Raw genomic sequence first — 14,703 nt, 5'->3', positions numbered from 1 at the left:
AAAATGTCACTTATTGCTGCTGTCAAGAAACAAAATACTAGGCTGAGTAGGTCCTTGATCTGGTCTAGTATAATACTTTGTGTTTTTATGAATCTCTCATTGTATATTATACTTACTTCCTACAAAATTTAAACAATGGAATTGCTTTTCTTTTCTTTGAATCTGTTTTTTTTTTTCCTTCACATTACTGAGGTTTAAACTCAAGAGCCTTGTGCTTGCTAGGCAGGCAATCTATTGCCAAGCCACGGCTTTTCAGACCTTTTTTTTTCATTTACACTAGATCTCAAAATAGCCTAGGTCTGTGCTTGTATTGCAATCACCTATTTTATGCTTCTTATCCTAACTAGAATGCCCAATGTACACCACAATGTCAAACATCTTCTTTAGAGATGGAGTCTCACAAACTTTTTGTTGCCTGGGCAGTCCTGAAACTTTGATCCTACTGAGCTTATCCTCTCATGTGTCTAGGAAGACAAGGGCACACCATTGCACCCAGCTATTGGTTAAGATAGTATCTTGCGTGTAAGCCTAGGCTGACCTTGAAGTCTAATCCTTCGTATCTCAGCCTCTTAAGTAACTAGAATTGTAGATATAAGTCACTGGCTCTTGGCTCAAAATTGCTTTTACTTATCTACTTCTTAAGCTTTTACAGCTATACTGGCCTTTACTATATTAAGTGTTATACAATTGTTATTACTTTCACATGTGCTTATAAGTTATTGGCCTTTCATCTTGATGTTAAATGTTGTATCAAAGGACAAGATAAAACTTAATTTCAGTTTTTTTCAGTATTGTAATTATTTGTGATGGATTTATATCTTTACAGACAGAAGAAGATCCAAATCTGTTTAGATTGCAAACTTTGCCTCATTCAGATATCACTTCTTGTGAGCCACTGAATAATATGGAGAAGTCAAATCTGGTGGAAAATATATCTGAGCAGGAAACTCCATGTGTATTAAGGAGATCATCTAGACTGGAAAAACTGAAAGTAAGCAGAGAGGCAAACCATGAAGATACTATGTGTAAATCATCAGAAAAGATTTCACCAAAAATACTTAGCTCTGAGGAACAAATAAATAATAAATCTTCAACTGAGAATTTCAGGTATGCTATCAAATTATATCTTTTCCTCCAGACCTAATGGATAACTACCGTCAGTAAAAAGCTTTATTATTTTATTTTGCTGCTTTCTTTTCAGTTTTGTTCAGTGCCAAACTACATAGCAAGACCCTTTTTTCTTGCAAAGATTCTGACTCCTTTTCCATTTGAAGTAAAGTGGGTAAATAATGGGGGGGAGTTCAGGAGATTCAGAATATTCGCATTTGTAGATGACTACATCCAGAGAAAGAAGCATGAAAATTTTAAAAGCCATAAAGCATGGACATGTTTGTTGCAGAATTCAGTTTACTCAGGATCCATCTCCATATTTAAAATTATCTTGTCATTTAAGAACAGCTCCATAAAATACCTCTGAGTTTTAAAACTTTAAAAATTGGTATGATTTTCTATGTACAACTATAGAAAATATTATAATAAATTTTAATTATGACTTTTTTAAAAAACAAGAGTGAAGCATCTTGCTTTAAGGATGGACAGTAAAGAGATGAATAAGCATTCATCCAGATTGAAGGCTGAACATACCAGGAAAAATGAACGACTTGAAATTAAAAAAGGTGCGGTATATTTTCTGTTTTTCCATTTCTCTAAATTTTCTAGAAACAGAATTCTGGTAGAAAAAATTCAGAGATTGGGGTTGTGTTGGAAGAGATGGGAAAGAGTGATACAAGTGGTAATAATGATTAAGATGCATTATACTTACAAACTGATACGTTGAATGGTAATGTACTTAAAACTACTTAAAGATAATAAAAACATGATTAAAATTTATACATTATTTCAGATTTCTCATTTTACTATTGAGAAAACAATTTCAGAGGTGATAATTTCAGATTTATCACATAGCTTATTGATAGCATAGATCAGATTTGCACCACTATTAACTGGCCTGAATGTATTATTTTTGGCAATACTGGGGTCTATGTCCAGGGCTCTGTGCTTGCCATGAAGACACTATACCAGTTGACCAGTCCTTTTTGCTTTCATAATTTTTAATAGGTCTTGCATTTATGCTTAGGCTTGTCTGAACCACTTATTTGCATTTCCTGTGTAGCTGGGATGGTAGGCACATCTGTCACATAGAGCTTTTTATTGGTTGGTGGGATCCTAGAAGCCCCTACTCTCAGTTCCCCTCTGGACTGAAATTGGAACTTTATCCTTCCCATTCAGGTTCCTGAATACCTAGGAATATAGGCCAGAGTCATCATGTTCAGCAAGGGTTTCTTTTAAGTACCCTATTTGTTTTTGAAAGGTCTTTCTGTTTAGGCTAGTAGGAAGGTGAATGCCTCCCAGCCCTGTGTGGGTTTTGAGAATTGCTACATTTCCTCAGATGTTCTTGTTTAGCTTCATAGAAACTCATCCTTTCACTTGAATAGTATATTATTCAGATAATAAGTCAAGGATCCTATTATGTAGATTTTTGATGTCTTTATTCTCTCACCTCTGGCACTTTTCTAACAAATTTTAGCCACCAGAGCCTCCCACACTAGTCTGTCTCCTCATTTCAGCAGGATCTTCTGCCCTACCCCTGAATTTGTACTATGCTCTCGAAAATATATACAGGCTAAGATAGCAGGCTGTATCTGATATCTTGCTAGTATGGTTGTCCATACTAGCTTTCCAGTGTTTAAAAATAGTTCCCCTTTATACATTTTGTCTACTTTTCTCTTGTTAAACTCTTGAAGGATGTCTCAATGTTACTTGTATCTGAAAGTGAATGTCTTACACTACTTGGTTTTCATTGCAGAATGTTTTATTGCTTCATAATTGGTTATTTTCTAGGCATTCACACACTGTTAGAACAAAGAAGGGTACTCTTAGGAGAACAGAAAGGCCCAATACTTATGTATATTTGATCATACAAAAGAAAAAAATTGAACTCCAATTTGTTATTTTTATGCAGAAAAAGGTTTTTAATTTGTGAAACCAGTTTGCAAAACCAAAATTTAAGAAGTTGAGTGACAAGAAATTTGAGCCTAATCTTTTTTTATTGTAAAGATACTGTACAGAGGGGTTACAGTTATATGAGTAAGGTAATGAGTACATTTCCTATTGAGCATTGTTACCAACCCTCCTTTGTTTTCCCCCTAGCATCCCTTCCCTCCCTACCACCCTAAATCCTCCCTCTCCCTCCTACCCCAAGTTGTAAAGTTCATCTTCAACATAGTGTCTTATACATCTCATTATTACAATGGATAACCCTGTATCCTTGTTTCAGCATTTTGTTATTTCCCTTCCTCTTCCCAAATTAGAAAAATGTATAGACAGGATGCAAGGCACCAGAATCAAATACAATGAAAACAGGGGTTATACCACGGGGGAAGAACATATAAAAGAAACAAAAAAAAGAACATACAAAAGAAACAAAAAAAAATCACATAGTACATTTAAAACCTCTTGTTTTTTTCTTTATCTTGGGGTTCATTTCGCTTAGCATCATCTTATATGGTCATATGTACATAGCTTTTGACCTTTTCTGCTTGTCTGGTAAGATTATCCTAAATGTATACTGGTTATTGCAAATAAGGGAAACCATGGGACCTATGTTTCTATCAGCCTGGCTTACTTTACTTAATATAATTTTTTCCAAGTCTTTCCATTTCCTAACAAATGGGGCAGTGTCATTCTTTCTGATGGAGGCATAGAATTCCATTATATATATTATATATGCATATATATTACATATACACCACATTTTCTTGATCCATTTGTCTACTGAAGGGCATCTGGATTGGTTCCATATCTTAGCTATGGTGAATAATGCTGCAATAAACATAGTTGTGCTGGTAGCTTTAGTATGGCCTTGTTTGTGGATCATTTGGATAAATGCCCAAATGTGAGATTGCTGGGTCATAGGCAATTTGTTATTTTTAATAAATTAGATAATTATAATAACAAGTACAGCTGGTACAGATACTGTTAGAGTAAATGCCTTTACTAAATGGGCCTAGTGTTACCTACAGAAAGAGCATGGTAAGCTCTGAGAGAGGAGGCTATTGGGCTAACAGACCTGTTTCGAGTAGGCAGGACTGCTTCTGGGTAAACACACATTATATGGTGGATTTTGTTCTGGAGCATAATAAGGAAAGTCGGAAAATAACTATGATCAGGTTTAAATATCTTTCTCTATTTAAAAAAAAAATCAAGTGTTATTTTTCCTTAACTCAGTGAAAGCTGAATATTTAAAAAGAAGAAAGGTAGATTCAAATGCTCCGGAGGTATGTTAGTTTTATAACAGGCGAACTGGGAGTGTAGAGCAGCTAAATTTTGGTTTATTAAGAAAGATGTTGCAATACTGTTACTCTTCATGAGGATTTAAGATGGAGTAGGTTTGAAAGGCCAAAAATTGAAAATGCTGTCATCAAAATTATCCTAAAATTTAGGAAATCAGTATAAATATTATCCTCCAGATTTGACAGGATTTGGAACATCTACATGAGGGGTTTCAGTATTTTAGGAAGCACAATAAAGATTGATACTTGGTATAAACTAGAACATCATTTTCTGTATTTCCTGGTTTTGAATATTAAAACTACAGCAATCAAAACCATTGAAAAGATCAAGGCCATCATTATTTGTTTAATTTCATGGCTTTTTTTTTTTTAGTGAAGAAAGTTTAACATTTCCTTGCCTGATCTCACTGGGATTACTTTCTGTAAGATGTTTTCCTCATGAATTTATAATACATTTTGTATTACAACATTTTCTAAAGTTTGGTAATGTGTTGTGATAATCCATTTATAAAAAGGAAACAGTTATTTTGGCTCACATATTTGGAGGATCCAGTCCATGATTGGTTGGCCCATTACATGGCAGGAGTATTTGGTGTCACACAGCTACTTACATAATGGGAAGGAAGCAAAAGAAAGGAAGAGGAAGGGGCTGAGATCCTCTCCCCCTTAAGAACATGTCTCCCATGACTTAAACAGTTCCTATATGCCCACTTTTTGTTGGTTTTTTTTTTTTTTTGGTCGGTTGTGGGGCTTGAACTCTGGGCCTGGGCGCTGTCCCTCAGCTCTTCAGCTCAAGGCGAGCACTCTACCACTTGAGCTACAGCGCCACTTCCAGTTTTGTGGTGGTTTATTGGAGATAGGAGTCTCACAGTCTCTCCTGCCCGGGCTGGCTTTGAACCAAGATCCTCAGATCTCAGCCTCCTGAGTAGCTAGGATTACAGGCGTGAGCCACCAGCGCCCGGCTATATGCCCACTTTTTAAAAGCTCCACAGCCTTCCAGTATTACCTAGAGGACCAGAGCCTTAGTACTATGGCCTTTGGAGACATTCAAGATTCAAACTATGTCAGATAGTATGTAATCCTAAATACATATATTAAAAAAATTCTAGATCTAAATAGTCTTTTCACCAGACCTTTTGTGTGTGTGGCTGTGGGGTGTGTGTGTGTGCACATGCGTGCACTTGTGTACACATATGTGCATGCTAGTCCTGGGGCTTGAACTCAGGGCCTGGTGGGCATTGTCCTTGAGTTCTTTTTTGCTTAAGGCTAGTGCTGTACCAGTTGAGCCACAACTCCATCTCTGGCCTTTTGATGGTTGAGTCTCACAGACTTTCTTGCCCTGGCTGGCTTTGAACTGATCCTCAGATCTCAACTTTCTGAGAAGCTGGGATTACAGATATGAGCCACCAGTGTCCAGTTTTCACCAGAACTTTTAAGAAAATAATTTGTTATTTTTCTCATAAATACACTTTTGGTGGTTTAATTAGTATATACATGGATTAATATACACATTATTGTGATTTTAACTTTACTAGAAATATTTAAAAACATTGCTAGGCTCACGTCTGTAATCTTAGCTACTCAGGAGGCTAAGATCTGAGGATCACACTTCAAAGCCAGCCCCTGAAGAAAAGTCCATGATATGCTTATCTTCAATAAACCACCAGAAAACCGGAAGCCATGCTGGGGCTTAAGTGGTAGAGTCCTCACCTTGGTAAAGAGCTGAGGGACCAGGCCCAGAGTTCAAGACCCATGACCAACTAAAAAACAAACAAGCAAATAACATTTCTTCTCTCTTTTGTATGTAGCTAACATTATGATTGGATTAATGATAAAATGCTCTTTTACAATATAATGTATATAATATACCATATTTTATTGACTAGATTTTCTATATTACTCCTATTCCTCTTGATCTTCAAATAAAGATTTTTTTTAAATTTATTTTCTCGTTTCAGAAAAAATGAAGAGCAATAAAAAGTCTTTTGCTAGCATAAACAGGAGAAACATTTTTGGAGAGAACTTAATATATAAGGCTGCTCTAGATAATGATGTTCACCTTGTTCGTCATTGTATAAAAAATGGTGGAAATGTTAATCAGCCATGTTATGCTGGTAAGTCAGGGTTGTCTTGGGGGTGGCTTATATAGTTTTAGCTCACTGGCCTTTATGAAAGTATAACGAATTGGTTCTAAAAGCAAGTCCCAGAGAAAGGATTCTGGTAATTTTCCTGCTTAAGATGCTTTTTAACCATTACCTCTCAGGGAAGATGGTAAGGTTAAGGAGGTGTTTGATGGGAGAAAAGCATTATATTTTTTTCCTTTAAAGATTATGCCAGGTGGACCATGGCACTATAAAGAAGGAAAAATGAGTCTAGCTTTGCATGGTCATTGTTAGTATGAGACTTAATCTTAAATGAAGTAAAAAACTGGAAGAAGCTAATGGTACAGTGAGCTGCAGGGGAAATTTATGATAGAATGGCAGGTGTATTACAGGAGTAATTGCTAAGGAAATGAAGAGAATAAAGTATGAGGTAGAGACAGTGGAACAGGGAGCAATCTTTCTCTAGGGCTATGTTTCTGGTACTTCCTTGTAGTGAGAGTGTGACATATTCTTTTAAAGAAGAATGATTCTTTAAAGATATTAAAATACTTAATGTACTGAACAGCACTGGACCAGCCAGGAGGGTACTTTTATGTATCTGCATTTTTACTTTTGTTTCTAGACTTTCTGTATGTGTAAAGCTGCAAAATCTGCTGGTACTGTACCACTTGAGCCACATCTCCACTTCTAGCTTTTGTCTATTAATTAAAGATAAGAGTTTCACAGATTTGTTTGCTTTGGTTGGCTTTGAATTGCAAACTTGATCAAACTTGGACCTCTGAGTATAGGCATGAGCTGCTAGTGCCTGGCAACTGTATATATCTTTTAAATTTTGTTTAGTTTTATATTTTTTATTTTATTTTATTATTTTGGCTGAGGTGATTCTCTTTTAGTCTTTTTTAATTTGGTGGCATATAGGAATCTAGTTTCATTTTCTTTATGTGGATATTAATTTGCTTTGGATCATATTTTGAAGGGCTGCCTTTTTTCAGTATATACTTATGGAAGATTAGTTGGCATTGGATACATTGCTTTACTTCTTATCTTATTCCATTGGCCTGTGAAGTACAGCCACATAATATTGAATGATGCTTCTCCAAATAACATAAGTTGCTTACTGTTAAAAGTTCCACGCCCCTTTTTGTCTTAAGAATTATAGCATTTCTTCATATTTAATTCTACCTTCAATTAATGCTCAGGTAACAAACAGTAGCATTGTGTTGCAAGGTCTGCAACATAGTGCAGCAATACCAATCAGGTTCTTCACAAAATTTAATTTTTACAAGGCTTGACTAGTTGTCAACCATCTGGTTACATGGTGGTTGGTGTGCCATCATGAAAAGGACAATCAAAGCCGGGCGCCGGTGGCTCACGCCTGTAATCCTAGCTACTCATGAGGCTAAGATCTGAGGATCATGGTTCAAAGCCAGCCCGGGCAGGAAAGGCTGTGAGACTCTTATCTCCAATAAACCACTCGAAAACCGGAAGTGGTGCTATAGCTCAACTGGTAGAGTGCTCACCTTGAGCTGAAGAGGGCAGGGACAGCACCCAAGCCCAGAGTTCAAGCCTCACGATGGACCAAAAAAAAAAGAAAAAAGAAAAGGACAATCAAGAACATGGATACATTCTTTCTCCATAAGAGTAGTGTTACAAATTGCTTCACATACTCTTAGCTATTGTGGTAACTTCATACTTAAATTCTTCAATAAATTTGTTTAAAGTCACATTAGTTGCATTGTATGTAATAAGGAATCTTATGTTCTTGTATGTGACTTTTTGCAGAACAGGATGGTTCATTTGAGCCATGGTTAGTTAAGCACTCAGTAAGATTATGAAAGAAGTAAAAAAAATTTAATACAGAGATAAGAAAGAAGCAGGTCTACTTTAATATATACCACTTAAGATTCTCAGAGCTTTTACTATGAAATCAGGAATAATGATACATGAAATAACCTCTTAAAAAGGTATAGAATTTTTTATTTCAGTAATACTAAGGCAATAAAAAGGAAGTGCATGGAGGTTTACTCCATGCAGGTCAGAACTCTTAGAAATACTCTGCAGATTGTAATTCACCACTTTTATGTCCATATTAACCACTCTTCTGGGGACTTCTAGGTTGAGTAGTAATGAATCACTATAATGTATGCATTTCCTCTAGGTTTTCCAGTTTCTTGGCATATGTTTGTTCATCCATAGTCTCTGATGGTCTTTTGTATTCCTGTGGTATTCATTTATCTGACTTGTTTTTCATCTGATTTTATCTCTCTCTTTTAAAAAAAGTTTTTGTTAGTATAGCTTAAGGTTTGTTGTTTTAATTTGTTTTTGTTTTGTTGATTTGTCGTATTTTTAGTCTCTATTTCTCCTATGATGATTGTTATTTCTAACTTTGAGTTTGACTTGTTCTTGCTTTTCTAATTCTTTAAATTGCATTGTTAGGTTGTTTGAGATCGTTTTCTTTTTGGATAAGGCATTTATTTACTAGAAATTCCCTTTTTAGTACTGTTTTTGCTATATCCCATAGTTTTTGCCTATGTTCTTTTTTTTTTAACTGTATTTTTTTGTCTTTTCTTTTTTGGTACTGGGGATCGATCCCAGGATGTTGCACTTGCTAGGCAAGCGTTTTGCCACTGAGCTACATCCCAGCCCTGTTTTTGCCTATTTTCTTTAAAATCTTTTAAAATTATCTTTAAGTAGTTGTATAAAGGAGGTACCATATAACAAAGCAGTTTATGAATACAAAATATCTTGAACAGTGTCACCTCCTTCAACATGCTCACCTCCCCTTCAACCTATCTCTTCTCTTCCTTTTCTTAATTTTATGGTAGATACAATGAATTCTTGACTGTGTTCTCCCCTATAACTTTCCCCCTCTTTGATTTGTCTGCCCCTCTCCCCTTGGTCTCACCCCCTGGTGTTGATTTCTTTGGGCTTTGACCTAATCTTCTAAAAAAATGATACTATGTGACCTCATCTTAAGAATCTTTTTTAGTTGAAATACTGTAGATAGCTATGTTTACAAATAAGGAGAAAAAGAAATTTATACCTGTGAAACGACTGATACGTAGTATCTGAGTTACCTTTCTTAGTACATTTCTTTCTTTCCTTTTTTCTTCTTTTGTTTTGTGCCAGTATTGGGCCTAGAGTCAGGATCTGGGTGTGACCCTTATCTTTTTTTGTTTGAGAATGGCACCCTAACCACTTGAGCTACAGTTCCACTTCCAGATGGTTTGGGTGGTTAAATGGAAATAGGAATCTCACAGAGCTTCCTGCCCAGGCAGGCTTCCAACCTTAATCTTCAGATCTCAGCCTCCTCAGTAGCTAAAGTTACAGGCTTGAGCTACTTGCACCAGCTATGTGTATTTCCAAATCAAGCACTAGTTATTTTAGTGGAACTATCTTGAATTAGAAATAAAGCATTTCTCTTTCTTCTCTGCAGAAAAGTAACCTGAAACTAGTATTCTGTATTAGTTGACATTATACAGTTTTTTTATTTGGTCAGGTCAAGAGTGCTTTGACTTCTTATCTTTGACTTCTTATATTTTTCATAACAGGATTGAGGGTTAAAATTTTTATTTATTTTCCCTTAGATTTTTTTTTTTGTTTGGTGTAGGGCTTAAACTCAGGACCTAGGTGCTGTCCCTGAGCTTTTTCACTCAAGATTGGCACACAATGCTTGATAAGAAATGTACTCAGTACCTTGCTTATGTAACTGTAACCCCTCTGTAGAGTATTTTCACAATAAAAAAAACTTATTTAAAAAAAAAGGCTGGCATGCTACCACTTTGAACCACAGCTCCACTTCCAGTTTTCTGGTGGTTAATTGGAGATAAGAGTCTCACAGATTTTCCTACCTGGCTGCCTTCAAACTGTAATCCTCAGATCTCAGCCTCCTGAGTAGCTAGGATTACAGGCATGAGCCACTGGTGTCTGGCTTCCTGGAGGTATTTTTTAAATTCACCAAATAATACAGGGTATTGATGATATATGTTTCACAAAATCAAAATGTATTTAAAGAAATAATCTATGATTAGAGTTGTTCTTTTAAAAACAAGCACAAAACATCAAGATGCCAAATATAAGCAAATGTCACTTTTTTTGTGTGTCTAATAGGTTGGACAGCACTTCATGAAGCTAGTGTAGGAGGATTTTACCAGATAGTAAGTGAACTCTTAAAAGGAGGGGCCGATGTAAATACTAAAGGAATGCACCAGATCACTCCTCTCCATGATGCTGTGATAAATGGACACCATAAGGTATTTTAATGCTTTTGTTTGTAGAACATATGCAATATTCTCAACTACTAAATACCTGTTAATAAAATAGAAAAATATTGTTTGACTTCAGTCTGCTAATGAATATTGATAATTCAGAATAAAATTTTATGTGATATATTTGTTGCAGCTAATGTCATTTTTCATTTTTTATTTGCATGCATTAAACTATAGTGTTTTCATCATGACACTTTTACTCAGGCTTTTAATGTACTTTGATCAATTTTCTTTTTTCCCCCATTACTTACTATCTTCCCTGTTCCCATTTAAACCCATTCTCTTCCAATAATCCTATTCAACTTACATGATGGTTCTTTGAGTTCAGGGCCTTATTTATGCTTGGTAGGCTGTTGAGTGCTTGCTACCACTTGAGCTGTGTTCCAACGCCTATTTTTTGCTATTGTTTCCATGAGTTCGAGTTCGTATTAATATGCTTCCTTATATATAGTCCTTTGCACTAAGCTTTTGGGTTTGTAAGATCCCCTGTTAAGAGATCACGTGATCTCCCCACCCTCTCTTCTGTCCTTTCTTTTTTCCTTCTTTTTCTCTCTTAGAGTCTTTTAAATAAGACTTTTTTTTTTTGGTCAGTCATGGGCTTGAACTCTGTGCCTGGGCACTGTACCTCAGCTCTTCAGTTCAAGGCTAACACTCTATCACTTGAGTCACAGCACCACTTCCGGTTTTCTGAGTGGTTTATTAGAGATAAGAGTCTCACAGACTTTCCTGCCTGGACTGGCTTTGAACCACAATCCTCAGATCTCAGCCTCCGGAGTAGCTAGGATTACAGGTGTGAGCCACCGGCGCTGGCCTAAATAAGACATTTTTATATTCAACAACTTATGAATCAGTAGCAAAGTTGTTACAGATAATTCTAGAATATATTGTTTAAAGAAAGATTGGGAGGTTTAATTTCTTGACCTCTGAGTATTTTTTAGATATGAGGCCTTTATCTGATGCATAGCTAGTAAAGATCTCCCATCCTGTGGGCTTTCTATTTATCTTGCTAGGTATATCCTTTGCTATGCCAAACTCTTCAGTTTGATGCAGTTCCATTTATCTAGTTTTTCTCTGATTTGTTGTGATTATGGATCTTTACTTGGGAAGTTTTGACCTGTGTCAAAGAGCCTTAGTGTTTTCCCTATCCATTCCTGTAATATTTGCAGGATATCTGTGGTCTTACATTGAGGACCAACCCAAATGTCCCTCAGTGGATGAAAGGATCATACATACATTCATACATGCATACATACATACACATACAATGGAATTCTATGCTTTCATCAGAAAGAATGACATGTCTTCCATTTGTAAAGAAATAGAAAGACTTAGAAAAAATTATACTAAGTGAAGTAAGCCAGACCCAAAGAAACATAGGCTACATGATTTCCCTCATTTGCAATAATTAGAATGTGCTTATAAATCTACAAGTAAACTCAATGGATAGTAAAAGACAAATAATTACAACTGAACATGATCAATTAAACAATAGTCTAAACGTTCACATAGACAAAAGGAGAATATTCTTTGGAGAGGATCATAAGAGCTCAATAACTGTGCATATGATAACATAAAATAATTCTTATTGAAATGAACTCCAAGAAATGGAAACAATGTTTTTTATTGTACTGTTTGTGGTTCTTTTCTTTTTCTCTTCTTTCCTTGTTTCTTTGGTTTATTCCCTCTGTCATTGGTTTTTATTTCTGTACCCATTGTCTTTTTTTGGGGGGGGGGCGGTTGTGGGGCCTGAACTCTGGGCTTGGGCGCTGTCCCTCAGCAATTCAGCTCAAGGCTAGCACTCTACCACTTGAGCCACAGCACCACTTCCAGCTTTTTAATTTTTGCTTATGTAGTGCTGAGGAATCGAACCCAGGGCCTCATGCATGCAAGGCAAGCACTCTACCATTGAGCCACCTTCCCAGCCCCTGAACCCAATGTCTTGTATAAACGTTTTATCTGATTTGGGAGAGGGAAAGGGAAGTACAGAAATGGTGAGACAAAGGGTGAACCAATTCAGCAGTGAAACCTACTAGACACTATGTTAGAAATGGACTATACCACGTGAGGTGAGGGAAGGGAAGCCGGGAGGAGAACAATTGGGAAAGAATAAGAGAGAAGGTGACACTTTTCAGAAGAAACAGTTACAGTTTTGTAACTGTAACCTCTCTGTGCATCACCTTTATAATAAAATTTTTAAAAAAGATAAAGAGGAAGGTTGGTGTTGCATGGAGTTGTGGTGCTAACACACATTTACAATCATATACTATTTGTCTAGACTCCCTTATACCAATAATCTTTATCTAGGTAGCAGAGTTACTTCTTTTGAATGGAGCTGATCCATTATTTAGAAGTGACAATGGAAAGTGTCCTTGGGATGAGGCCAAAGATTCACGTATGAAGCATCTCCTTGAGAAATACATTCCTAAAGATGACAAATGTCTTAAATCAGGTAAGATTAAAGTACCATGTTATAGCTGCTCTTCAGGTTGATAGAAAGTTACAGAAACTGAATTTCAAGTTACAGAAATTCAATTATTTTTCATATAATTTTGTTTTGAGTCAGGGTCTCACTATGTAGTTAAAGCTTGTATTGAACTTACTAGATAGCTCAGATTGACTTGAACTCAAATCCTCCTGCTTCCCCTCCTAAGTTCTGAGATTATATGCAAAAACTACTACATATGTTTTAAGAAAATATATTCATTTTTGTTCCAGTCATTTAATAAAGCACAGTAATATTCAAAGTGATGTAAGAGAAAAACTCTAAAAGAAAAAGGGTAATTGTTTTTCTCTAGCTGTGGACTGTGGATAGTTAATAAACTTTTTACAAACTTGTGCTCTTTTCCTAACAGTTCTTTGAATTGTATGATAGGATAGAACTATAATTGGTTGTATTCCTTTTTATGAATATGACCAGAACTGTATATATCCATTTACTAAGACTCTTTTGAAAAGCCTATCTTTTTCCTTTCCATATCTTGTGTTAAGTTGAAATATAACACAAATTTTATCTGTACTTACCAATAAAAATATTATTTAGAAATAATATAAAAATTAATTTAAATACATGGTATATTCTTTAGACTCCTTATAACACATTTGTTAATTTTTTTTGTTTTTGTTTTAAATTTAAATTTTATTGTCAAGGTGATAAACAGGGGTTACAGTTACATACATAAGGTAATGAGTACATTTCTTGCCAAACATCATTATCCCTTCTCATTTTTCTTCCACTTCCCCCCCCAATAGTGGTACTTTTTAAAGATTTTTTTTTTTAATTCATGATTTAGTTGTAAATAGTTTTACAATCCAAAATTACATTACAAAATCTAGTTAATTCCATTCCAGTCTCCCTCTGATCTACAATTCTAGTTTCTAATATTTACTTCTATATTTAATACAATTCCTAAACTATGTTTTACTCTTATTTATTGAATTGTCAATTTAAACCTTATTTATTAGTAATATTTCTTAAGATTTTTTTTTTATGTTTTCCCCTACGCATGATGCCTTTTCCTTATTTATTGTTATATATCAGCACTAGGACTGATTGTACATGCCTGTAATCTCAGCTGTGTGTGTAAACATAGGTAGGAGGGTATATCCCAGTTCAAATTAAGACCCTACCTGAAAAATAAATGAAAGTAAAAAGGGCTTAAGAGGTGTGGCTTAAGTGCTAGAATGTGTGGAGGCCCTAAATTTAAAGTTTGGTGCCTCCAAAATGATAAAATTGTTATAACAAGTATAAATAAAAAACAGTTCTTGTTCTTTTTTTTTTTTTTTTTATGTTGGTTGTGGGTCTTGAACTCTGGGCCTGGGCACTGGCCCTCAGCTCTTCAGCTCAGGCGAGTCTACCAGGCGTAAGCCACAGGAGTCCGGCACCTTTTATTTTTTATTTTTTTTACTGTTTTTTTTTTTTTTGTCCGTCGTGGGGCTTAAACTCTGGGCCTGGGCGCTGTCCCTCAGCTCTTCAGCTCAAGG

At 35.6% G+C, this 14,703-nt stretch overlaps 1 protein-coding gene across 1 annotated transcript in view; it reads left to right on the top strand.

Moving 5' to 3' along the window:
* Ankrd31 (ankyrin repeat domain 31) overlaps positions 1–14,703 on the top strand; it is a 112,199-nt gene that overhangs the window by 35,522 nt on the left and 61,974 nt on the right. The window contains exons 8-12 of the mRNA XM_042690960.1: positions 827–1,107; positions 1,570–1,676; positions 6,311–6,466; positions 10,565–10,707; positions 13,027–13,171. Coding sequence (XP_042546894.1) covers positions 827–1,107; positions 1,570–1,676; positions 6,311–6,466; positions 10,565–10,707; positions 13,027–13,171 — 832 coding nt within the window. The remainder of the gene's footprint in view (positions 1–826; positions 1,108–1,569; positions 1,677–6,310; positions 6,467–10,564; positions 10,708–13,026; positions 13,172–14,703) is intronic.

The sequence above is a fragment of the Dipodomys spectabilis genome, unplaced genomic scaffold (genome assembly GCF_019054845.1).
Source record: "Dipodomys spectabilis isolate Male_0828 unplaced genomic scaffold, ASM1905484v1 ptg000140l, whole genome shotgun sequence".
In the NCBI taxonomy this organism is placed as follows: domain Eukaryota; kingdom Metazoa; phylum Chordata; class Mammalia; order Rodentia; family Heteromyidae; genus Dipodomys; species Dipodomys spectabilis.
Note: the sequence above shows the minus strand (reverse complement) of the source record. Positions and strands in the feature narration are given on the sequence as shown.